This window comes from Triturus cristatus, chromosome 11 (genome assembly GCF_964204655.1).
Source record: "Triturus cristatus chromosome 11, aTriCri1.1, whole genome shotgun sequence".
Classification (NCBI taxonomy): domain Eukaryota; kingdom Metazoa; phylum Chordata; class Amphibia; order Caudata; family Salamandridae; genus Triturus; species Triturus cristatus.
The window spans coordinates 345,203,652-345,230,053 of record NC_140594.1 but is presented as its reverse complement, the minus strand read 5'-3'; the positions used below and the strand labels follow the sequence as shown (position 1 = coordinate 345,230,053).

Genomic DNA, 26,402 nt, shown 5'->3' with positions numbered 1-26,402 from the left:
AAAAATCATTAGATATGGCTTTCTTTTAATATAATAGTCTTAAACCACAATTAAGTCATACTGACCTGTATCTTTACCAGGCCCCGATCCAACATATTCTGTTTGGACACATCCAGAACTGAGATCGTTTCCCTTCACATTTACTATTATACAGTGGTGCCATTCCCTAAAGTGAAATAAATCTTCCATTGTGAGAGTGTCCGTGGAAAGATATAGAAATACAATACAGATTGATTAACACCTTCACATCTTGGTGTTCTTCAAGTGTTTAATCTCACCAAATAATTGTACTTCTTTGTGGTGTTAAGACGTCATAACTTCTATTGATACAATTACCTTACTGGTAACACTTTTTAAATATTAGCCCTGCACCATATCCATAATATTCATATCCCAACGGCCTTACTCTTTGTTGCCTCAGACTTAGCCCCTCAGCTGGTTCTGTTATTAAATGCTGGAACAGTCCCTAGTTGGCAGAGACTGAGCTCTTTTGTTGAATTGACTGGATTACCTATCTCCTTTGCACACCAGTGCCTGTATTACACATACATGGCAATGGCCCTGCATGCTCACACATCACAACTTCAAATTGGTTCAGCAGATGCAAACACGATCAGAGTGTGCCCTACTCATGATAATATGGAAACTTGCAGCTGCCCTGGGGGGCAGCACATTAGTGTAAAAAGGAGCGGCTGCTTGAAGCATCTATTTTACTATACAAGTATCACCTGTCTTCACTTCAAAGGGGAAACCAAGATCCCACCTGCAGACAGGTGCCTTAAGTGACTGCAGTCACAGACGCAGAGTGTTCTCTTAAAAAAGTACTGGTGCTTTATGTGCATCTGTGCTATCTGCATTACAGAAGGTGCCATATTACATACTGTGCCCCAGGGGTGCAACTGACCTGTGCAAAAGTTTTTTTCACCCTCTGGGCACTACAGTATTACAAAGGAACTACATGTGGAATATCCTGTAATACAAAAATGCACCAGTACTTTCTTTAAAGGATCTTCCTTCATTTGCATGGAGGCAACACTTTGCATCTTGCACCTTTCTCATATTACAACGTCAGAGCGGTCAGCTGGTGCACAGTCAGTGCATCCCCACTAAGCAGCTCTCTGGAGGTGAGAAAAAGGGAACCATGGACCTCCCATATATCCCCCAGCAGCTGGTTGCAGTCACTCAATTGACATGCCTGCTGTGGATCTCTTAGCCCTCTTTGAAGTCCAGACAGGTGCTGCATGCACAGTGAAAGACCAAGCAGTTGTTTCAAGCAGCCACATTTACTGATGTTCTGCACCTAGGGCAGCAGCATATTCGTATATGAGACATGGCTGGGAAGAGGGATGCCTCATATCCATTCACATAAGGCAAAAAAGAAGCCCAGCAAGCAACACCAGAAATATGTACAGATCTGGACACATTACTGACATGCCCTATCGACATACTAATGTCCTGTCGACATACTAGTGATCTAGGATTTTTACTAATCGCTATACACAACTGCAACACACAAGAGCAGAAACCTAAACTCTTTTCCTGCCTCTGTTTAAAATCACTATCCCAATCACTAGAAGCACAAATCTCCACTGAAGAAATCGTGCAAGCAATAGATGCCCTACCTACATATAACAGCCCAGTCCCAAAAGGCAATTCAGGAAAATACTACAATCAATCTCTGCCTTATTAGACCTAATACTGGCATTTTCGACCTTTTTCTGGGTATCTCATTAATTGGAGCAAATGCAAGGTTCTTCCATTAACCCCTGTAACAATTATAGGCTCACTTATAACATCTCCATTCCACTGGATTCCCTATAATCTCTAATATTTAGGGATTAGTAAATAGAGCACTCCGAAATATGACGCAAGATAAAGTGGGCCCTCATGCTGAGAAGATGTGGGGGAGATAGCTTGCTAGTCCAAACTAAACTCTTCATCCGGTGAAAAGCACAAACAATCAAAATGAACATAATGACCCACTTAAATTGCATATTTGCCATGCTCCCACTGTGTGCCCCATCAAACCTAAAAAGCACACTATCTCAGTTATGGAAAGCCTACTTGTGGCAAGGCAGAAAACCCATACTTAAACTAGTTAAGTTACACTCATCCTTGGAATGGGGTGGGCTTCACTTTCAACACATGGTCATACAGGTTAGCCTTCGAGCTAGCACAACTCAGATAACATATGCAAGGACACATTAAACCCTCATTTAAATTAAGATGGAAAATAGATCATGGGAACCCCCCCTGCAAGGGGACTGGTGTATACCAAAGACAAAAGACAGACTTAAAAAATTAACCCTATTATTTATATGACCACATATGCATGGCATAGATGAGTGTCTGCATAATGAGGTAAAACTCTGGGGAAATGGTGCGATCTGTATGCGGCGGGTGAAGAACTTTTTTTTTTTTAATTCTCTCTATTCTAAGATATTGTTCACCTTCTAAGAACCCTCCAAGGTCTTTTTAGCTGATGATGTGCTTAAAACCTACAAGGGAGTAACGTGTGTACTTTGTATTAGCACACTTGGCCATATCATCTGTACTATGACGCAGTCAATGACGGTTGGAAATGTACTATTGTCTTTTTTCTCCTTTTGTTACAATAAACTTGAGAAAAGAAAGGAAAATGGCCACAGAGGGTTCCAGGAGACAATGGGGAACCTCCCTCAAAAGTTCAAATTTGAGACATCAACCCTCTTTGGAAATGATGGAGGTCATTATTCTCTCTCCAAATGCAGACCAAGTCAGGCCTACAGTAAAACATGTGGTGGTGGTTTTAACCGCTGCCTCTCTATTCCCGTTCACTCTCTCGAGTGCACGCACTACTTCAAAGATCATTTTATATGTAATCTGGTACAGGCTCCTTGTCTGTAGAAGGAGGACCAATGAGGGTGTACCAGCACAAACTGAGTCAGTGCACCTCAATATATAATATGGACCCCAAGCTCTAACTTTAAAATCTTCCCTCACAAATTGTATAATGTTGTTCAAGTCTTGGGTTTGCCTTTTTTATAACCTTACTTTACTGCTTTAGATCTCCATAGTTCCAAGATATTGAGATCTAGCACAAAATGTGGGTTTAATTTGCTACGCAGCGGAACTCTATCTACACATTATTGATTGCAACATTCCTTCCTAAACATTTGCCACTTTTGTACTGTAAGTTAATTTCCATAGCCTACTGCATCTTACCCGAACTTTGGATCTTCTCTGCTGGGGACATCGGGGTCTGTGAAAACCACAGTATAGAGCTTGCTTTTGTCCATTCCTGGCCAGTCAAAGGCTGTTGGTTTGTCCTTAACCTTCAGTGTTTAAAATAAAAAGGGAAAACTGGCATCATAAGGCAGATTTAAAAAAAAGTAATGTAGCACAAACCTTGTTCTATTAGATACACTACTGAGTAATGCACTGCATATGACTATTAAAATTTTCAAAATTTAAAGTAGGGTATTAAAAAAAGTTGATTCTCAACATGTTTTTAATATATGGTTTCCTAGAACAATAATGGGCAAATAAACACATTTCTCATAGTCGAACACATAAAAGTTTTAAGATTAAAATGTCTTTATAGGCAAAAGGTTATATAACCTTTTTTAAAGTGAAAGTGCTTCTTCATGGATTGGTGAGTGTGTTTGGATAGGTGAGTGGGTTTTGCAGGGGTGGGCCCACAGCAGTGCCAAACTCTGGCTGATCATAAATAAAATACACTTCTCTAGGAGGATAGTGAGGTGGCAGACTGATGCACTCCAAGCAGTGCTGCTGGGCCAGCCACCTGGTGGGAGCGGGAAGTGGGACCTTGGCCACGTGTTACAACATGGAGGCAGCACAGAAACAGCTCGCTCTCAGCAAACAACAAGCCTCACAGACTCCTCTACAGCCTATATTCAAGAAATCCAGGTCTGAGGCAGAAAAACATCAGTTTTAACAACTGGGGTCTTTCCCCAGCTGGGAAAGATACACCTCTTTTTCCACTTAACTCTCAGGATAGTATGATACAAAAGTCTAAGGCAAGTTTCTTCAGACGGACGATTTGTGAGCAACCAGTAGCTCACAGATCCCTTCAGAGTAGCTCTCAGCCTTGAGTTCATTTTTCAGGGATCATGTTTTCCTCTTAAAGTTAACGGAGGGCTCTGTATTTTTTAAAAATATTAACATCAAGCTGCAGATAGCAGGACCAGATAATGAGCAGTCCTGGACTCCACTTTGGGAGACAAGGTGGGGTGAGGAAGTGAAGAATTAAAGTATTTGACTCTTGAATAAAAGTCCTTGTCAACTCCGTATTAGAGCTGAGAAAAACATGCTTCTAAATGCTTTTAAATGGGAGAAAATTAAAATGAAGAGTTAAACTAATGATTAAGTTGAATCTTCATTTTAATTTTCTCCCATTACAAAGTGTTGCAGTTACAAACAGCAGGTATCTTGTTTATAGTGGCCAGTGCACAGTGTCATATTTATAACTATATTTTTGACATTTAATAAAAAGCTGTATTTTTTCAAGTGTAGAAAAATGTTCCATATCATGAACATTTTTATGAACATTTTTACATCCCTACCATTTAAAAAAATGGTGCCAAATATGGCGTAAGGTATGTCCTGTGCCACAGGTACACTCAACAAAGGCTTTCATTCACCCATACACACACATATCCCATTCATTTGTACACATGTTCATACATCGCATTAGAACATGCTCTCACTGAGACACGTGCAAGCCCTGTCATAGTGCCCCTAGTCAAAGTGTTTTATTCAAACCATGTTTATGTTTATGCAATTTTTATAGCGCGCAACTACCCGGGGGTGTCTCGGCGCTCAGAATACAGAACCATAGCTATGTCAGAAATTATAATGAAAAACCATAGTATCTGGCTCCACGAACATTAGGCTTAGTTAATGAAATTAGGCATGGGGGTATCTGGTAATAATTAGCGAGTTGTTTGGCCTTCAGTAGCTCATGATAATTTTCACTGATCAGAAGGGGCTTTCACTACAGAAAAGGCTGGAGACCCCTGGTCTAAGGCTTACTCGGGGAAGGTGCTGTGCTTTATTACAGACACTACCAAATATTACACACAAAGTAACAAGTATATGCAGCAAGGCAGGTCGAAATGCCTATTGTGGCTCTCTAATGGGTCTCTCAACGAACAGGGTGTACACACGATAGAAAGATCCTAAAGGTCAGGTAACCCATTAAATATACCTTGACCCACTTGTGCTGGAGGCACCTTTAATGTTCCATTAAAAATACAATACTATCCATGTGCCCAACACAACATTGAGACCCTCAGCACCTTGAGACCCTCGCAGGTGAATTGCCGTGCTTAACAAATACTGATTGATCGAACATGTGGTAAGTATTAATAAAAAGTCAGACCTACTGGCTCTGAAAGGGTGTCGCAATAGCACAGGTAAAATATGCATTCCAGTAGAATGTTTATTGATGTTCAGAATCATGGAAGAGGGTGCAACTTTTCATGGACATAAATCATAGGCAGTGATTCACTGTCAACAATGTACATATCAGAGTTTTCAATATAATCCAGTTTGTCTTCTATTTTTAACTAAGGGTGGGCAGAACTCAGAGTACCACTCTGAGGAATTCGGCGGAATACAAAAAAACTCTGAGATTCCGCGAAGTTCTGCGATTGGGCGGAATTTGCCACATCATGCTTCTCGCGCTGTAAAATCAGTGTGAAATGCACCACGCGGCACTCCATAGGGCACCCTTTCTCAATGCAATCAGTCTGAACTTGCTGCTACCGCCCGCATTGAGAGATCTCACTGGGAGGTGTTCTAGAGCAAGAAAATTGCACCAGAGTATGCAAATTCTCACTCCTTAACTTAACGTCGGCGAGTCGTGCGTGAAAAAAACTCCGCCACATGGCGGTTGGCAGAGTTTTGCCGGAACTCCGCGTTTCAAGCAAAACGTGGAATGGGAAAAACTCCACGAACTCCGCCAGCGGAACAGAGTTTATCGCCCACCCTTATATTTAACATGGCTGCAAAGCATTCACAGGGTCCAGTAACAAAGGTGAATTCATCCCAGAGGCTCTGGACAAACGTCACAGTTCTAGGTGTGCTTGAATTTGCAAGCAAACTCTCTCCACCCAATTTTTTCTGTGAGATTAGCCAAAAATCAAATGAGGCTCCTGTGGGGGCCTGCCACTGTCCTCGCAGTCCCCAGAGCCAATTCGATTTGTTGGAAGTCACCTGCTCCTACTGGGCATCACAAGTGCACAATATGCACATTTTGAAGTAGCTACATTGGCTTATTGGGTGCTACTTCTTCCTGGGGCAGTGTCCTTTGATTCAACTACCACAAGAAAGGGATTTTCTTTTTCTTTAATTGTAGACACATTGCACCCATTTTTAGGTCTCGCCTGGCTATCGCGTAAGCGATCGCTCACCGAGACTTATGTAGGGGCTTCAGAAAATGCTCCCAAAGGCTTCCCAGGTGGATCGGGTGGTGGTTACGCGCACAACCACGCGCATTCCATTTGCCACCAGCTACTTCCTGCGCGTGCGCCGCCTCACGCATTCAGAGAGATTTAGTAAGGGGTACAAGACCTTAGGAATGCAGTTTATGGCCAGTTCATGTGAGGCATTCAAGCGCGAAGCTGGCATCTGGCATCGGACTTGAAAGCAGCAGACTGCTTTTGCCAGCGTGCGCTCGGCCTCACTTCCTGCATCCCCTCTTACAACAATTAACTTTCGTTATAACTCACACCCCATATACTCGTTCCCTCCCACCCTTCCTTTGATGTCCGCTTTTCTTGTTGTTTACAAACCACGCCACACACTGCTGAACGCCACACACTGCTGCACGCCGCACACTGCTGCACGCCGCACACTGCTGCACGCCGCACACTACCCCCCACCGCACGCCACACACTGCTGCGCACACTGCTGCATTACACACTGCTGCATTACACACTGCTGCACGCCTCACACTGCTACACGAAACACTGCTGCACGTCTCAAACTGCTGCACGCCTCACACTGCTGCACGCCACACACTGCTACACGCCTCACACTGCTGCACGCCTCACACTGCTGCACGCCTCACACTGCTGCATGCCTCACACTGCTGCATGCCTCACACTGCTGCATGCCTCACACTGCTGCACGCCTCACACTGCTGCACGCCTCACACTGCTGCACGCTGCACACTGCTGCACGCCGCACACTGCTGCACACTGCTGTACGCCGCACACTGCTACACATCACACACTGCTGCACGCCGCACACTGCTGCACACCGCACACTGCTGCACACCACACACTGCTGCATGCCACACACTGCTGCATGCCACACACTGCTGCACGCCGCACAATGCTACACGCCACACACTGCTGCACACTGCTGCATTACTCACTGCTGCATGCTGCACGACACTGCTGCACGCAGCACACTGCTGCATGCCACACACTGCTGCATGCCACACACTGCTGCACACTGCTGCATTACTCACTGCTGCATGCTGATTGACACTGCTGCATGCCGCACACTGCTGCACGCTGCTGCATGCCGCACACTGCTGCACACTGCTGCACTCCGCACACTGCTGCACGCCACACAGTGCTGCATGCCACACAGTGCTGCATGCCTCACACTGCTACACGAAACACTGCTGCACGCCGCTGCACGCCACACAGTGCTGCATGCCTCACACTGCTACACGAAACACTGCTGCATGCCACACACTACTGCACGCCACACACTACTGCACGCCGCACACTACTGCATGCCGCACACTGCTGCACGCCGCACACTGCTGCACGCCTCACACTGCTGCACGCCTCACACTGCTGCACGCCGCACACTGCTTTTATGCGAGTTTATGCTACTGACATTGTAAATGACAATGCCTTTTATTTGTTTTAAAACCAAAACATAAATAAAAGGCATTGTAATTTTACAATGCCAATAGCTCAAACTCTTATAAATGCGAGACCTATTGCATTGCAAATGCTTGTTTTTCAGGCAGGTGCCCTTGCCCCACCTGTGGGGATACTTTTTGGGAGGTTGAATGGTAGCCCAAAATTAAACTGCTAGGGCAGGGTTCACTTTTCCACTCTGCACACAGCCTTAACTGCCCGTATGAGAGAAGGCCCCCTTGTTCCTGGTTTGGGGAGCTTATCTCCTTATGGCCTAAGTCTGACTGGCCCAGGGGCTCCCCTAGTCCAGTGTCCGGGAAGTGGGACACCAACCTGAGGTTGCAATCCTGTGTTGAGCAAGGTGTGCTCCAATTCCTTTGTCCCCTAGGGCCCTCCCAACAGAGTTGGTTGAAAAGCTAGTGCTGCTCAAATCCTAGGCAACCTCTCGGGGCAATGGACTTTCCTGGGGGATTAATTACAAACTGCTGTACACACTATAGCTGATCTCTGGCTCGGGATCCGCTGGCTAAACCCACACTGATTTCTCTAGTCCGAACGGATCCATTTTCATACTGTTTGTTGCATTTTGCTCATGATGGCACTCTCCAGCAAACAGATGCTTTTGTTTAGGGACTTCTGGCTTCTAAATGTTTAGAAAATTCTTGGAACTGATTTGACACTGCTGAAGGATTAGCTCAGAGGACCTATGGAGTAAAATTCTTGCTTTTGTTAGAAATTGGGCCTCTAGTGGGCAGAGGTATCCACCCTGTCCACGTCACGACCACAATCCTAGTCAGGGTAAGTCACAACATAATCCTAAATTATCCTGTGCTCACCCTCTGGTAGCCTGGCACAGAGCAGGCAGGCTTAACTTAGAAATCAATTTGTAAAGTATTTGTTCAATAACTCATACAGTAACACAGTGAAAAACCCCACAAAAAGACTCCACAATCAGTGGTGTAGCTAGCCCTCTGGCCGCCCTTAGTGGTCCAAGCGTTTGCCACCCTGCAGTGGCCGCAGTGAAGAGCGGGCGGGGGGGGGGGGGGAGTGCTAGCGAGTTTTCTCCGATTGCCGCATTGAGGAATGAGGGGGGTGTTTGCTATTCCCACTCAGGATGCCAAGTAAGAGCTGGGGGCCGCCACCTCCAAAACTTTTGCTGCCCCCGCCCACATAAGTACTCCACTGTCCACAATGGTTTAGAAAAATAGAGACTATTTATCTGATTAAATAAAGACCAAAACGACAAATATTCAATGTGTAGAAGTACAGATATTAAATCTGTGAAGAAATAAATGCACTAAAGTGTTTAGAAGCAAGTAGCACAACAAAAGTTACTTTAGGTTATGTTGGACTGGAGCAAAGTCGAAATTTGGGCCGGGTGTGATGGAGCGCTGGCCAGCTACAGAACCTACGCATGCCCTGGTAAACATAGTACCTCTCCTGCAACGATCTTCTCCACGCAGTGAAGGCGATGAGTCTTTTCCTAGGATAGATGCCGGTGTAGAGAGGCGTTGAGCGATGCGCCTTCTGCCACACAGTTGAGGGGATTCTCCTATCTCATCAAGCAGCAGCGGTGGCAATGCATTGTCTGATGCATCAATCTCTGGAGGCAAAGTGCTGCTTCTAACGCGATACACCGATTTTACTCCCGCAACCAGGTTGATGAGCTGGTTCTGCTACACACAGGCAGGAGAGGTGTCAAAATAGTTCTTGTAAGTGGCTGGGCCCCTTCCAGTGAGTCAGGCACAGGAGCAGGGATAGAGACGTTGATTTCCATGAGTCTCAAGCAACCGTAGGCAAGCCAACAAGCCCTTGGAGATCACTTGGAAGAAGGCAGAGACAAATCTCCTTCAGCAGAGTCAAAGAGCATCAGGCAGCAGGGCAACAAGCAGAAAAGCTGGCCTTTAAGATCAGCAGTCCAGTTGAGGGCTTTGAGCAGCACAGTAGTCTTCTGACAGAGTCCAGTTGTAGGTCCAGAAGTGTCTGATTTGTGTGGGTCAGGGTCCCAGTACTGATACCCGAAAGTGCCTTCGAAGTGGAGGTGACATCAAATGCACACAAACCCTTTCAGCCCAGTCCAGTCTGACAGGCTGACCCTGGGGGCGGGGGGCAAATCAGTGCTTTGTATGTGGACAGGACACTACCTATTGAAGTGTGCCAGCCCTTCCCATTCCTCCTTGCCCAGGAAGACCCATCAGAATGCAGATGTGTTCAGTGTTCAGAATGCTTCTTACTGTATTTCTGAATGTTTAGAGGGAATACGCAAAGCGTAGCTGTCACCCATCTCAGACATAAATTGGAGACAAGCTATAAGGCACAGAAGAGCTAAGAGCAGTAAAATGTCTACTTTCTAAAAGTGACATTTCTAAAACAGTAATGAAATCCAACTTCACTAGTAAAGAGGATTTATCAAGCCCATTCCAAACATAGGAAATATGAAAAAGCTACTCCTCTCTCTTCAGGAATTACATTGTAAAAGTGTATTCAGGATTTCCCACTGCTAACCTATGAGAGGAGTAGGCCTCACAGTAAAGGAAAATGAAATAGACTGTTTTTATTACCAGGGCCCTTTGGGTTACCAAGGACCTTCCTTAGGGGTGACTTATATGTAATAAAAGTAAAGTTTAAGGGTGGCAAGTAGTTATAAATGCCAAGTCGAAGTGGTGGTAAAAGCAAACACAGGCCCTGCAATGGCAGGCCTGAAACAGGTTTGGAAAGCTACTTGTGTGGATAGCACAATCAGTGCTGCAGGCCCACTAGTAGCATTTAATTTTTAGGCCCTGGGTATATGGCATGCCACTTGACAAGGGAGTTACAGGTAAATAAATATACCAAACAAGTGTAAGTCAATCATAACATGTTTAAGGGAGATAGCACAGGCACTTTAACACTAGTTAGCAGTGGTAAAGTGCTCAGAGTCCTAAAACCAGCAAAACAAGTACAGAAAAATAGCAAGAGGCTGGAAAAGTGTGGGGGAAGACCACCCTAAAGCTGTCAGGTTAGCACTTTTTATATGTATGCAATATCGGCCATCCATGTATTGTTTTATTTAGAGTGCCCAATCACAGGGTCTTCACTGGTTTAGTAGATGTGCAACCATAAACACTTTATGAAGTATCCCTACCTGCCTGCACTGGCTATAACCATTTAAGATGTTTTTAAGCAAAATGCATGATGGTCCATGCCTATCATACTGGTGTGAAGCATTTTGTTTCACATAAATGTGCCATATAATAAGGCAGGATAATTCTCTCCATATGTTACAGGTAACACAGAATATAGTACCAAGTAGGTGAAAAGGGCATTTACTCAGGCAGAGTGTGTGAAGTTGCTACACTTGTTGTTATTGGATAGTCCAAACTAGGAGTGGCGTCAGGGCTTTTAGTCCTTGGTCCTGATGAAAGCCACAGAGAAGGGTGACTTAAAACATGTAGACCATGAAGAAAGAAGGGTCAATAAAACATCACATACTTTCTACATTTATTCCCTTTTTAATCTTACTGTCTTGAGGACTGAATAAAGCATACCTTTCCCACCTGGCAGTTATTTTCAATTTACAATAAAACACCTCCAACTACTGTTTACCATCATTTGGTGTATAGCATTCAGTGCTTCCATGTATCTCACAGGTAGCAACTTGCTCCGTTCCGCAGCGTAACCGGAAGAACCCTATGATGAAGCATGCCACCTGGTGGGTGAAGGTCATAAAAAAAGCCTTGAGCTTTTTCTCCCTGTAGGAGGTTTAGCACACAGTACGGAGTAGGAATCCATTTTTTTCCGATATATAGAGTGAATACTTAGTCACTAAATTAATCTGAGCTCACCCCCCTGGTAGCTATGGCACATTGCAGATAGGTTCAACCTGGGGCAATGTGTAAAGTTTTAAGTAGTAGCAAAGCTGTAAAAAGGTGAAAACACCAAGCAATAAAAATCCTAAACCAAATTAGCGTAATAAAGTGATACCAAAATGACAAAAAGCGAATAAGGGGAACCAGAGATATGAATTTTTATTTAAGGGAAAATAGTGCCAAAAACCCACAATGCCAATGGCAGGTCAGTAGAACAGGATCTAGGTGCTATTTCAGGCCGTCTGCGAAGGCACGCAGGTCAGATACAAAACCAGGTCTGACAGGGCTAAAGGTTTTCACTTGTGACTCAGTTTCAGTCTCAGTCTCAGTGAGGTAAGGCAGCAGGCTGTATACGAGGAGCCCTCACAAAGTCGGGTAGGCATTAGGTCCCTCTAAAGCTGTTGGTTTTGGCAGCAAAAGCTCGGGAGCAGGAGAAATTCAAAGTTCACACACAGGGAAGTCATCAGCCAAAGGGATACTTCTGGTGCCTTCCTTAACCCAGTCAAGATTTTTACCTTTGGACTTAATCTCTTTGTTGTGGAGATCGGAAATCTCTAGCGGGACAAGGCTGCAGGTTGCATCCAACTACGGTTTCCACAAGGCTGGATGCCTTCTTACCAAGTATCTGCTGAATTGGATTTGCTACCGTGGAGAACCTCAGAGCAGGAGAAAACGGTTTTGTTCGCCCCACAAGGTCACACCTTAGGCAAATAGACTGGGGTGGTTCATCCCTGCGGTTTGGAAGTGCAAAAGGTTTCTAAGTCCCAGCTTTTTAAGGGTGTAAAGAAAAGTCCAGTTACACACAGTCAAAGATCCCAGGACCATGGGAATAGAAGTTGGAGGTCAGAAGTCACTCCAGCAGAGACCCCAGCAGGATTCAGTTCAGGTTCAGTTGGTACTGGTCAGCTGAGCTAGACTCTTTAGGAGAAAGGCCTCTTGCAGCATGTTGTGACCCTATAGCCATAAAGGAGGTCAGGCAACTGACCCTTCGAGTCCACTTTGTTCTGGGTACAAGAGAAGGCTAGTACCAGCCTTCAAGGCTCCGCTCGGGTCACAGAAAGCAGGTCCAGCCCACTTCTGTTTTTCCTCAGATCCAGAGGGTTTTCTGAAGGGGGTGCCTGAAGGTGCCACATTTATGTCTGGCACCAACTAGTGGGTTGGGGGTGACTCCTGGCTCCTCCCTAATCAATGGGTGTAAACATTCTAAGGGGTTCCCTACCCATTTTTGCAGCACTTTGTTTGACCTGCTGCAAGCAACCACACAGAGCACTTCACGCTCAAAATCCAAAATTGAGAACCTTCCCCCACCCACAATGTGCAGACCCTGTGTGCCCATCCATGCACAGGGTAATGACCGGTCCCTTCTCTGTGGTCACTTCAAACCTCTTCTGGATGACGGCTCCACTCCCTCTTCCCCGGGTTTGGTGCCAGCCTGACTAGGAGGACAAAAGCTGGAGCCTTTCAATGTGTCTCCTAACATGTGCTTGTTACTATGAATGCCCCTCTAAAATTAATTAAGATGCAGCACACCTTGAGTGTCCCACTACTGAATTGTATTCATTTGGATATTGCAGGCATTTTAAAAAACATTTAATGTTAAAGAAAGATCTGAGCCAGTCAAAAAAGGTTTTACTTAGGCATGTTAGCCTTGCTCCCTTGCATTCAGTTCCGCAGAGCAGCTTTACAGTCTGCTGACAAGTTTTTCATATCCCACATCATATGTGAGATGTACAAAGGCACATTGCATCACACATGGAGACTTCACATTTATGCCACCTGTGCATCATCTTTTCTTAACACTGACTTTTTGTTTCCCTTAGACAATAAAGCTCTCTCTTGTGAGAATATCAATTCTAATTTTTCTATTCGTTATTATCTATATAAATGTCTCCGTTGAATACGTTTTCAACTTGAAGCTCTCAAACGGGGTTCAAGCCAATCCAATGACTTCTGATTGAAACGTCATTGCACTCAAGCAATGCAGTATAAAAATCAACATTCCATCTTTATTACCCTTCCCACATGACCAAAAAGCAACAACAGTTTGACACATTAAGAGGGTCTTACTCAAAGAAAGGATGGACAGGTTACTTTTCATGAAAATAGAGGGCAATACAAACTCCTCCAGCAGTTGGCTAAGTTAAGCTCTCTAGCCAATTATTTCTGTTTGAACGCATGCAACCAGTGGTATTACTCATATTGGGGTAAGCCTACAAGCAAATCACTGACTAGGTTTACAGAGTTACTGTGAGGGATTGCGCGATGACCGCCCGAGACTGACGTCACGGAAGCACTCTGGTCCTGACCTCACACACTCCGTCCCTCACTCCGCCCCTCTGAAAGAGAAGAGGAACGTACGGGAACTGCAATATCCATGCTCCTCTCTGGTTTCTTCACAGACGGGAACCAAAGACCCGGAAGAGGGCGGGGTTAAACCCGGAAGTACTGTCCCAGCGCCAATGAAAGCCGGAGGAGAAGAAACGTCGTTGTCGAGGACCAAACGCGAGAAAGAGGAAGGAACCCGGAACGAACCACACGAAGAAGACGAAGACGGACAAAGCGCTGAGGAGAGAGCGGACCCCGAGGACCACAAGCAGACGGAAGACCGAGACGAAGCGGACTCAGAGGACCGCTGGTACGAGGAATGGTGGTGCCCACCGGAGGACGCTGAGGAGCGGCCGTAACTCAGGAGAGTTACGGCGGGGGTCGGTGAGTGAAACCGTCTCCGGGGTGTGAGCTGGGAGGGGGATTGAGGGAGGCAACGGAGGGACTGGGTCGAGACCTGGGAGGCCCGAGTTACCGTGTAGTTGTCGTAACCAAGTAGAAATCTGTCTAGATAAATGTCTGACCTCACTACCTTCCATAGCCAAAGCTAACTATCCTGCTAAACCGGTTACTCCCGATACATAGCCGGACTACGTTCAACTTGAAGTATTTCCCTTCACGTCCATACTTCCCTTCACGTCCCTATTTCCCTCACGACCCCTCCTACTGATCCTGAACAACACTCGCTGGTGCGGTGACGGTGTTAAGACAAACGTATCGCAATATATCACCCTGACAAAGCCCTTTCTTTTCCCTCCTATGAGCCTCCGGGAAGACGGCCACGCCATCGCCAAAGAAGTCCCCGATACATCCACCTTGAACCCTACGGAATCTCCGGACCGGGAAGACAGTCTCTCAGGAGGGAAACCAGAAGAACCAACATCATCCGGATCTCTATTCTCACCAAAAATCAATAAAAAGCCTTCCTTAGGCAAATATATACAGCCTCCTCGCCTGTTCATTAAGCCTGCCCTCCCACAAGTGGTGTCAGAAGTGGGATCCCAAGGCGTCATGGAGGCTGCCCTAGCGAAAATGGCTGAAAATCAGGAGCATCTGGGCAAAGTGATGGTACGCTTCCTGACGGTGGTAGAAGAAGACCGAGGCAAGTTGCAACAAGTACTCAGTGGACAGAGCGATACCCACGGGGCCGCTATGGAGAAACTTACTGAAGCTCTCGGACATCAGAGAGGTCCCACCACGCTCCCATCCGTAGTATTACAACGATATGTACCAGGTGAAGATCCGGATTTCTTCTTTACGAACTTCGAACGGATGGCCACAGCGGCTTCCTGGCCGGCCGATAAATGGGGCCAATACCTAGGACCCCTCCTATCAGGAGATTTACAAGCCGCGTATCAGGCCGCCACCATTCAGGGGGTGGTTCCGTACGCAGACATAAAACGCTGCATCATGGAGCGACTGGGGGTAGATGACGAAACGTATCGAAAGCGCTTAAGACAAATGAAGGAAGGCGTCCAAGAAACACCCCGAGCTCTCTACTTTAGGGTGAAGGACATGGCAGATCGATGGCTGAAACCCGCTACCACAGATAAGGATGGAATCATGGCAAAAATATATTTAGAGCAATATTTGTCCTCTCTACACCCCCCTATCCAAAGGTGGGTACGACAACAACCTCACCTTACCCTTGAAACCGCAGTGGAAATAGCCAGTGCCTACAGTAGGGCCCAAGAGGTCCAAAAAGGGCGCGACGAGCCCACAGCAAAACCCACTAGTTCAGGATTACACCGGCCTTTGAGGCCCCCACCGCCCAAAAGACCAGAGACTATTACCATTGTTCCAGGGATAACCCCTATACGACCACCGACAGCAGGACCCCAGTGTTTCCAGTGCGGAACACTGGGTCATATCGCCAGGTTCTGTCCACAGAAAGAAGAACCAATGGAAATTGGAGTGGCTCGTAACTACTATTGTTCACCCACTGAAAAAGAAAAACCACCCTACCGATGTACCATCTCAGTGAACGGACAACCTATGACTGCCCTTGCCGATACCGGCTGTTTACATAGTGTAATAAGGCCACAGGACCTCGGGAATCATGTCGGTCCTATCGACGGCACTGTCGCCATCTGGTGTGTGCATGGAGATACCAAACCGTATCCCACAACACAAGTACAAATCCAGCACTCTCAAGATCCTGGTTCATTCCTTACTGTGGGCTTGATTCCTCGCTTGCCTGAACAAGCCATCATAGTAAACGATTACCCGAAGTTGACCCAGTTGGTACGGGAGGCGGAGACCAAGGAAGGTGACTGGTGGTCTTCCGCACCTTTTGCCCAGGAGGTGGATAAAGACTGGCCTCCAACAAAGACAAGGAAAAGCCGGAAACAAAGGAGAGCAGACAAGGCCAGACATCTTGTGGCACTACCGGTTCTTCTGGACGAAAATCCCTGGGAAACAGATAGGAATTTCCACGCCGCACAGCGAGAGGACCCCCTACTACAAGGAGCCTGGTCTCAAGCCCTTGACGCTGAAGATCCCCACCATGTATGTCCCTATTTCTTTACGAAGCAAGGGTTATTGTACAGAAAGGGATCCCCCACTCTACGTGCCCAGTTGTTGATCCCAGGCCCCTTCAGAGACAAAGTCCTCTATCTAGCACATAGCCACTTGTTAGGAGGGCATTTCGGCACGGAGAAAACCGAAAAACAGATCACCGAACGGTTCTATTGGCCAGGGATATACCAACAGATCAAAAGATACTGCAAGGAATGTCCTGTATGTCAAAGGAATAGCAGGTATCAACCCCCTAGAGCTCCCCTAAGTCCTCTTCCCATAATAGACTAACCCTTTCAACGTATCGGTATGGATATCATTGGTCCCTTACTACCGTCCCGTAGTGGGTGTCGGTATGTGCTAGTTATAGTGGACTATGCCACACGTTTTCCTGAGGCCATACCCTTACGTCGGCCAGACGCCTCTAACATCTCCAAGGCTATGATCAACCTCTTCTCACGAGTCGGATTTCCGAAGGAAATCCTGACTGACCAAGGCACTCCTTTCATATCCCGCCTCATGCGACAGGTCTGTTCCCAGTTAGGGGTTAAACAGATTAGGACAGCAGCATACCATCCACAGACGGATGGATTAGTGGAAAGGTATAATGCCACCATTAAAACCACTCTAAAAAAACTCTTGGCCCTAGAAACCCGGAAATGGGAAGATATCCTACCCCTGGCTTTATTTGCCATTCGATGCAAGGAACAGAAAAGTACGGGTTACTCGCCTTTTGAATTACTTTATGGGCGTAAACCCCGTACTTTCCTGGACATGGCACAAGAAGGATGGGAGAAAGAACCCGACTTCTCCAAACCCCTAACTGAATACGTGGCCAATTTACGCACCCATCTAAGCCAGATTAGAACCATCATGCGTTCCAACCTGGAGAACGCCCAAACAGCTCAGAAAGGCCAATATGACAGAAGAGCCAAAGAGAGAAGCTTCCAAGTAGGAGATTTAGTACTGCTAATGATGCCTTCATCAGACCAGAAACTATTGGGACAATGGCAGGGGCCCTTTCCAATAGTGGAAAAGGTAACTCCCGTGACATATAGGATAGAAACAGATTCGGCAAGACACACCTCTCAGATTTACCACATAAACTTATTAAAAAAATGGCAGGGCCCTTGTCCTCTCGCAGTAAACATGGTGGATACCCCAGTTCCCTTGTTCGAACAGTGTATTTCACCTGATCTAGAACCCTCTTTGCGGAATAGTCTTTCCCAATGGTTAAACCCTCTGGCTACTACCTTCTCCACCACCCCGGGTAGAACAACACTTATAGAACATTCCATAAAAACACCTCCAGGAAAAAAAGTACGTCAACGGCCGTACCGTATACCTGAAGCACGCCGTCAAGTCATTAAAGAGGAAATAAAAATGATGTTAAAAATGGATGTCATTGAGCCCTCCGTAAGTGAGTGGAACTCACCGATTGTTCTCGTACCCAAGCCAGATGGATCGGTACGCTTTTGCATTGACTTCCGTGAAGTCAATAAGATATCAGAATTCGACACCTACCCTCTTCCCAGGGTGGATGAGATGGTAGAAAGAATCGGGAAGGCCAAATACATTAGCACGTTAGATTTGTGTAAAGGTTACTGGCAAGTCCCACTCAGACCCCAGGATAGGGAGAAAACGGCGTTTTCCACTCCGGACGGGTTGTATCAGTTTAAGGTGTTACCCTTTGGGTTGCATGGAGCCCCTGCCACTTTCCAAAGAGCTATGAATGTGTTGCTACATCCCCATGCATCATACGCAGGAGCATATCTAGACGACATAGTCATTTACAGCAACACCTGGGAAGAACACCTTGCACATCTGTATCAGGTTATCCAGACCTTAGGCCAACAAGGTCTGAAAATCAACCACACCAAGAGTCACTTAGCAGCCCAGACGGTACACTATCTCGGGTACTTGCTGGGTGAAGGCCTCATAAGACCCCAAACGTCTAAGTTGAACGCCATCTCTCAAATCCCTCTCCCCAAAACCAAAAAGGATCTCAGGGCCTTCCTTGGCCTTCTGGGTTATTACCGCCGATTTATACCTCTATTCTCCCAGGTAGCTGCACCTCTAACAGACCTGCTCCAGAAGAAAGTTAACACCGAAGAGGTGCTACGTCACCCTCCCTTGGCGGTCTTGCAAGCCTTCAATACCCTGAAAACGACTCTTACGTCGGACACAGTCTTAGTTAGTCCGGATTACTCCCTCCCCTTTATCCTTCAAACGGACGCGTCAGATCAAGGCCTCGGCGCGGTCCTATCTCAGGAAACCCCACAAGGTGAGAAGCCAATTTTATATATTAGCCGTAAACTGTTCCCGAGAGAAAAAAACTATGCTACCATTGAAAAGGAAGCCCTGGCCATTAAATGGGCCATTGAGACCCTACGATATTACCTGGATGGCCGGGAGTTCACACTTTTTACGGACCATGCCCCATTAGAATGGTTAGCCCGAAACAAAGGACGTAACGAGAGAGTCCTTAGATGGTTCCTGGCCCTACAACCCTACAGGTTCACAACCAAACATAGAAAGGGGACCGAACAAGGAAACGTGGATTTTTTATCTAGGTTTCCCCAAGAACAGAACCCTAGTAGAAAGACAGCAAGGGAAAGGGGATGTGAGGGATTGCGCGATGACCGCCCGAGACTGACGTCACGGAAGCACTCTGGTCCTGACCTCACACACTCCGTCCCTCACTCCGCCCCTCTGAAAGAGAAGAGGAACGTACGGGAACTGCAATATCCATGCTCCTCTCTGGTTTCTTCACAGACGGGAACCAAAGACCCGGAAGAGGGCGGGGTTAAACCCGGAAGTACTGTCCCAGCGCCAATGAAAGCCGGAGGAGAAGAAACGTCGTTGTCGAGGACCAAACGCGAGAAAGAGGAAGGAACCCGGAACGAACCACACGAAGAAGACGAAGACGGAGAAAGCGCTGAGGAGAGAGCGGACCCCGAGGACCACAAGCAGACGGAAGACCGAGACGAAGCGGACTCAGAGGACCGCTGGTACGAGGAATGGTGGTGCCCACCGGAGGACGCTGAGAAGCGGCCGTAACTCAGGAGAGTTACGGCGGGGGTCGGTGAGTGAAACCGTCTCCGGGGTGTGAGCTGGGAGGGGGATTGAGGGAGGCAACGGAGGGACTGGGTCGAGACCTGGGAGGCCCGAGTTACCGTGTAGTTGTCGTAACCAAGTAGAAATCTGTCTAGATAAATGTCTGACCTCACTACCTTCCATAGCCAAAGCTAACTATCCTGCTAAACCGGTTACTCCCGATACATAGCCGGACTACGTTCAACTTGAAGTATTTCCCTTCACGTCCATACTTCCCTTCACGTCCCTATTTCCCTCACGACCCCTCCTACTGATCCTGAACAACACTCGCTGGTGCGGTGACGGTGTTAAGACAAACGTATCGCAATATATCACCCTGACAAACCCCTTTCTTTTCCCTCCTATGAGCCTCCGGGAAGACGGCCACGCCATCGCCAAAGAAGTCCCCGATACATCCACCTTGAACCCTACGGAATCTCCGGACCGGGAAGACAGTCTCTCAGGAGGGAAACCAGAAGAACCAACATCATCCGGATCTCTATTCTCACCGAAAATCAATAAAAAGCCTTCCTTAGGCAAATATATACAGCCTCCTCGCCTGTTCATTAAGCCTGCCCTCCCACAGTTACCTTCTGTAGTTTCACAAAATCATGCAAGACAAGTCAAAGTCTTTATCTGGAACATCCTGCAGGAACAGCAGGTACTACAAAAAAACTGGTCCGACAGTCAATGTTAGCATAATTCTAGAGCATACGGGTAACTGTGGAATGTAAGGAGAGAAAAAAAGAAAATGCAACCATGTATTTAGTATCCTGTCTGTCTTAAATGTGATGGGAGTTAGCAGCTGCCATCTTTTGAAATTCAGATGACTGTCCCAATAATTTACAGGGCTTTTCTTCTTCCCTGGAATTCCAAAAAGAATACAAGGAGGGATGTGGAGAGGTTTTTTAAGCTCATCCCAGATGCCCTCGCTCTTTTACTGAAGGAAGAGAGGGAGGCTACCTGGTCAGACCTTCAGGTCTACTGCTTCTGGGCAGGATTTTGGCAACCTGTATCAGAAGGCAAAGTCTTTGCAGAGAAAAAAAGTGAGGGAACAGAAACTGTCGTTTCTGAAAGTGAAGGAGTAGGCAGTACTAGGACAATAACATGTACTAGAAAAGAAGCCAGTGTGGCATGCACTTAAATGGAACTTCTGTTATGAGTCGGCCACAAAATCCCTCAAAAAGGTCACTGTACATACTGTAACTGAAACAACACATGCACACACCAGTGCGTTCATGCACATGGCATTAAAAGGTAAACAAACGTTGGCAAAGCCAATAGGTTTCACATACTTGAGAACTACTGGCTTTGCCAATGGCTTTTAGTGATGTTGCACAGCAGAGTGAAGTGGTATGGCGTAGAGGGACTTGTAGTGGGGTGGGGTAGGGTAGAGTAGAGTAGAGTAGAGTAGAGTGGAGTGGTGTGGAGAGGGGTGGAGTAGAGTGGCATTGTTTGGGGTGGGTTAGAGTGCCACTTTGTGGAGTGGTATAGAGTCGCATACAGTGATGGGGCATAGAGTGTATGGAGTAGAATGGACTGGTGCAGAGTAGAGTGGTGCAGTGGCACAAAGTAGAGTGGTACATAGTGCACCTGTGTAGAACAGAGTGGCATAGAGTGGGGCAGAGTAGAGTGCAGTGGGCACAGAGTAGAGTGGCACCGTAGATTGCAGTGGCATAAAGTGCAGTGGTGGACAGTAGGGCACTCCTGAGTAGAATGCAGTAGCATAGAGTGGGGGCAGACCGGAATAGTGTACAGTAGCACAGAGTAGAGTGGCATAGAGTGGAGCGGCTTGGGGTATAGTGGTGTAGAGTGCAATGGCTATTGAGCACAGTAGCGTAGAGTACAGTGGTGCAGAGTAGAATGCAGTGGCGTAGAGTGTAGTTTAGGGAGAGGAAAAAGCTACATGGATGAGGATATAGGAGACAGACTGAAAAAACAAGCACTCATATGGAGTGAGTGCTTGAGCACAAAAACAAAGTAGCTCCTAAAACGGGAGCAGTGGATGGACACAAATTCTTGGTCCATGCCCTAGGGGATGCTCAAATACAAGAAAAGGACATGATGCCTGCATACCGTGAAAAACGGGAGCGAGGCAAATGAGAGCTATGGGCAGGCTGTGATCCCATTGTTTGCAAGTACATGTGCTGTATAGGTGAAACCTAAAATCAGGCTTCCAGGGATGGGAGGCTGATCAAATTTTATGACCGGGCTCCAAGCAGTCACCTAGTGAAGACACCAAAGCAACCCTTCGCACCTGGTGGCATTGTTATGTGTGCACGCCTCACAGCCTCGCGGAATCTTCAACTGTGCTAAGAGAGAGAATATTAAAGAGCTTGTGAAACATCCACAAATTGGTTTGAGATTCAAGAAGTCACTGGGCAATAGAAGAACTCCATGCCAGACAAAGGAACAAAACAAAATGGAGGCAGGATGGCACAGTTCTAGATCCCCTACTGCACGTACAACCCAAAAGGCCGCCATTGGATATTAGATGGCGGGATTTAGTCCAATTCTGTGATAAAATAGAAAGCTCCCCCGTTATATATCACCTCCCTCCTTTTTGGATTGATACTCTTTAAATCAGAATAGAGGTCGCTAGCAGAAAACACGGTTTCCATTGCAGGTAAGTATTATGAGCCTGGGGACGAGCTTTCCAAAATGAATTACCTGCCAAAAAAATCCAGGTTTTCAAGCTGAACTTAACTTGTTTAAGAAAAAAAAAATGAAAATATAACATTGTATAACACCAGGCACTTCTATTCCGCTACAGCCTGATGAATGCAACCCCCTCCTCTTGATGCTAAGCAGTTTTTAAAATGCTGCAATGTAACTAACACTTTGAGAACCAGGATTAAATGTAAGCAGCGATTTAGGAAGTTGCACCTGCGGTGCAAAGACCCCAAAATCATTGATAATTTATTTTTGCGTAATGCTACTTTTTTTTTCTAGCTTCAACAATTTAAATGTTTAACAGTTGTCAGCTGACATCTGTTTCCCATAACTAGCTTTTGTGTGACACATTTCAAGAAGAATAAATACTGTTACTTTAGGTGGATAAATTGGCAGAGGTTCTTCCCACAGAGAAACAAAGTATTACGTGGCTCTTTCCGCTTGAAACGTGCCAGAGATGGAGGGGAAACTGTGACTTCAGATGTTAAAGGTGAAAAACAGTCAAATAAGGTACATTAGAAAATAAATGACTGAATGATTATGGGACTTGTATTGTTTTCCAATGGATGCATAATAAATGCATTGGGGACAACGCCCCCTTTTAACTGGTCGCTCGGAACAATAGAACAATCGCCAGTACTATAGTTGAACTTCACTTACTGATTTTGCTTGGATTGTCCCACAAAAAGTATGTGTTGCGTACAAAGAAAAGTGTGAGGAGAAATTTCCTAGGCTACAGAAATACGGAGGTATATAATACTCTGTGGTAGAAAAGGAAGCATAAAAATAGCCGTAGTACAGCCACTTTTTTAAAAATTGAATCATAGTACATCAAACCCGAATTTGCTAAATATACACTTCAGTTGAGCTGGTGATTTAACATGCAAATCTTAATTTTTCACAGGCGGCTTGAACAGCTAATGTAAGTATCTTGCAGTGTATTTACAATTGTAGGGGCCACTGGAATTATATGGTGCTGCAGTGTGTTCTACATAAGTGTGGATTTATCGCACTTGCAAATGATTATGTCAGATGCAGCATAATTTGTAGTTTTCAACAAAAGAATAGTTCTTGTTCAAATTGATCAAAAGTGACTACACATATTGCACCACACGTGATGGTGAGCATTGCAGGCCCATTGGAAAGGGTCACTAGTTGCATTTAAATTGAACTGTTTTGCAAAGATCATCTTGCAAAATTCAAAACCGCATATATTTTTTATAGAGTCTATCATATATGCACTGGTTGCTCTGAACCAAGCAACAGCAGACCCCTTAAACCCCTACTCCCCCTAAAGCCCTTGCTGCCAGCGTGAGACAAGAGACACCTAGAAAGCTTACTTTAAAACCAGTCTTTGATTTGTTTATGTGTAAAGCACTGAAGAGCTCCAGGCCCAAAAGGCAGCCAGCCTGTCCCCAGCAACAGAATCTTCCCCAGCAGTGAAACCGGCACCCACCCTGCTAGCCACCAGGAAAACGTCTGGTGCCCGGTATTCCTTTTAGGTCACCATACCTCCTTGTTTGGAATCTGGCAGAAGGAGAAATTCAGAGGTTGTGGGGTGGGCGGAGAGGGCTGGAAAAGAGGCAGCAGCAAAGAGAGCTGTAGCTTCCAGGAGAGGGCTGCAACTAAAGGGCCTTATAATGCATGGGGTTCTGCAAATCCCTATACAAAATGTCAGTCTCTAATTTCCTTATTATCTGCAACTTCTGGTACACTCAGTCACTGATTTTTAAGAAAAAAGGTTGAAGCTCTATTAGTATATTACTACAGTCTAGTTCTCACATCACAATGCCTGCTGCCAGAGCAAGAGGCCGAGTTGAAAGGCAGGTTAGGTCACTGAGCAACTGTTTTAATCAACAAAAAGTGAATACTGCTTTTCTTTAGTCTGCATTTTAGGCCTCGCCTAGCGTTGCAACGCATGCGCTGCTCGCTCGGCGAACATATAGTGAGAGAGTAGATTTGAGAAGGGGACTTGAAGCCCCGCCCATCATTTTCATTTGCTGGCATCACCGTTTATGCTAAACGGTGGCCTGCCATTGGAAATTAGTTTTTTTTGTTGCCGCCCTTTCGCCATTTTGTCCGGCTGTTCCGGACAGGGTCGTCTGCTTTGCAGCTGTTGCAACGCAATTTCTTATCTTTTAGGGCGTGTAGTGGCGGATCATGTTTCCGTTTCACAGACGCCGTGTCACAACACAACATCCTCAGAAGGCAGAACTGTGGTGGAAACAAGGTAGCGACGCACATCAGGCGCCTGGTGCTCTGTGAAAGTAGGGCACGATTTCAGGCGTAGATTTCAGTCTGTCATTTTTAAGACTGCTGTGCAAGCATCGATTTAAAACTAAATGCAAAACCTAAACACGTTGTTTATTTGTTTTATTTTCTTTGAGTTCTGTGTGCACGTCGGACCACATGAAACTGTAAGTCTGAATGTTAACAGAGCTTTTCAATGATGCGGTCACTTTCTGCAAGTAGGACAGCAGTCAATGGGTTAAAAGAATGCTGCAGATATGTGGGAATGAAAGGTCACACACTGCAAGTGAACACCAGTTGAAGTGAGCATGCAACGCGGACCGGCACGGAGCGTGCCGCCCCGCTTCCAGCACTGACTGATGAAGCCGTTCACCGAGCCCTCCGCATAGAGGGAGACGATGTCTCCAGTGTACAGAAAGCTGGACATTTTGTTAGTCATGGTGGCTCATTTTCCTGGTGCTGTTTGCTCGCAGGCTCCTCTCGGAGGAAGGGGCGGCGGGTGTCATCTCCCCAAGGGCAGCACTGCTCACAAATGTCTCACTCAGCAGCCGCACTGCATGCCCACTCCTCTCCAGGTCTCACCTTCCTGGCAGCGCTGAACTCTCTACTCTTCTCCCCCGGGGGCAGAGGAGGAACTCGGAGCGGCTCAGCCTGCCGCAACAACTTTCAACCTGCTGCAGATTTCCCTCCGGCGCAGGGATATCCCCCACCCAGCTTTCCCGCTTCTTCTCTTCCGCCCGTTCCAACAGCCGTACTGGCAGGTTGCACTTTCCTGCCCCCACCACTTCTCACTTTACACGTGCACGCATTTAATGTCCTAGAGGTTGAAGTTTTGCCACAGAAGGCTTTGCATGCAGCATGTAGCTCATACGGTAGTGCATTCATGTAGGAATGTTCAGAGGTTTTGCTAAATACTTGCCAATAGTATGTAACAAATGTTTGATATTTTCAGTTTAAATAGAGTGGAATGATATTGTGTAAAAGTAACACCTGATACCTACCTACAGCAGTGCTTTTCAATCTTTTTGTCCTAAATATTTTTCTCAATAACAAACACATTGCCGTTTGGTGGTCAGTAAACTTCTGAGAAGAGGTTCAGGAGGGGGCTTGAAGCCCCACCCCTCATATTATTATTTTTTTTACTTTAATAAGTGCAGCGCCGTCTTCACGGACACCGCGCTATGCAATGCAATAGGTGTTGCTTTTGGTATTGTAAGTAAACTCCTGAGGCTTGAGCCGGGAGACAGTAGCTGCAGCGTTACCGAGTGTTGTGTGAGGGTTGGAGTGATACTAAGAGTGTTTTTAATCAGGTAGCTTTTAAACCTGTTTTTATCTTTATTCTTGTGACTTGTGTTTTTTAAAGGAAGCAGGTTCTTACCTGCACTCACCTCTTGTGCAGCCTAAGCTCCTCGCTCCCCCAGTACTTCTTCTATCACTCGCCCGGCCGCCATCTTAGTAGTAGCGCAGGGAGCAGTCTAGCGTCTGCTCCCCTCACGCTACAAAAGAGGGGCATGGTGCGAGCGCGCAGCGGGCGCGCCGGCGGCGCGCCAAAGGCAAGCCCGTCTGCGCCCGTCCGCGGCCAACCGGGGCACGGGGCCAGGAACCCTGCTCCTTTTTCTCCCACTATACGGAGGTATAGCTCCCAGGCCCTCTTCTCACTAAGAGGGAAGGTCTCTCCTCGGTGTGTTCCCTCCTGCAATCCCATAGATCAAGGAGTGACCTGTTCCCACTGTGGCTTTCAACTCCCTGGTATTCCTATGGGCCAAACTACTCTAGTCCGTATGTACCTACTGAATTGCAGATCTCT

The 26,402-nt window shown here is 46.4% G+C and overlaps 1 protein-coding gene across 1 annotated transcript in view; it reads right to left on the bottom strand.

The window, feature by feature from the left end:
• Window positions 1–26,402, bottom strand: part of LOC146784153 (phosphatidylethanolamine-binding protein 1-like) — a 52,396-nt gene that overhangs the window by 20,279 nt on the left and 5,715 nt on the right. Inside the window, exons 2-3 of the mRNA XM_085633222.1 lie at window positions 3,205–3,314; window positions 66–166 (exon numbers count right to left, since the gene is read on the bottom strand). Coding sequence (XP_085489348.1) covers window positions 66–166; window positions 3,205–3,314 — 211 coding nt within the window. The remainder of the gene's footprint in view (window positions 1–65; window positions 167–3,204; window positions 3,315–26,402) is intronic.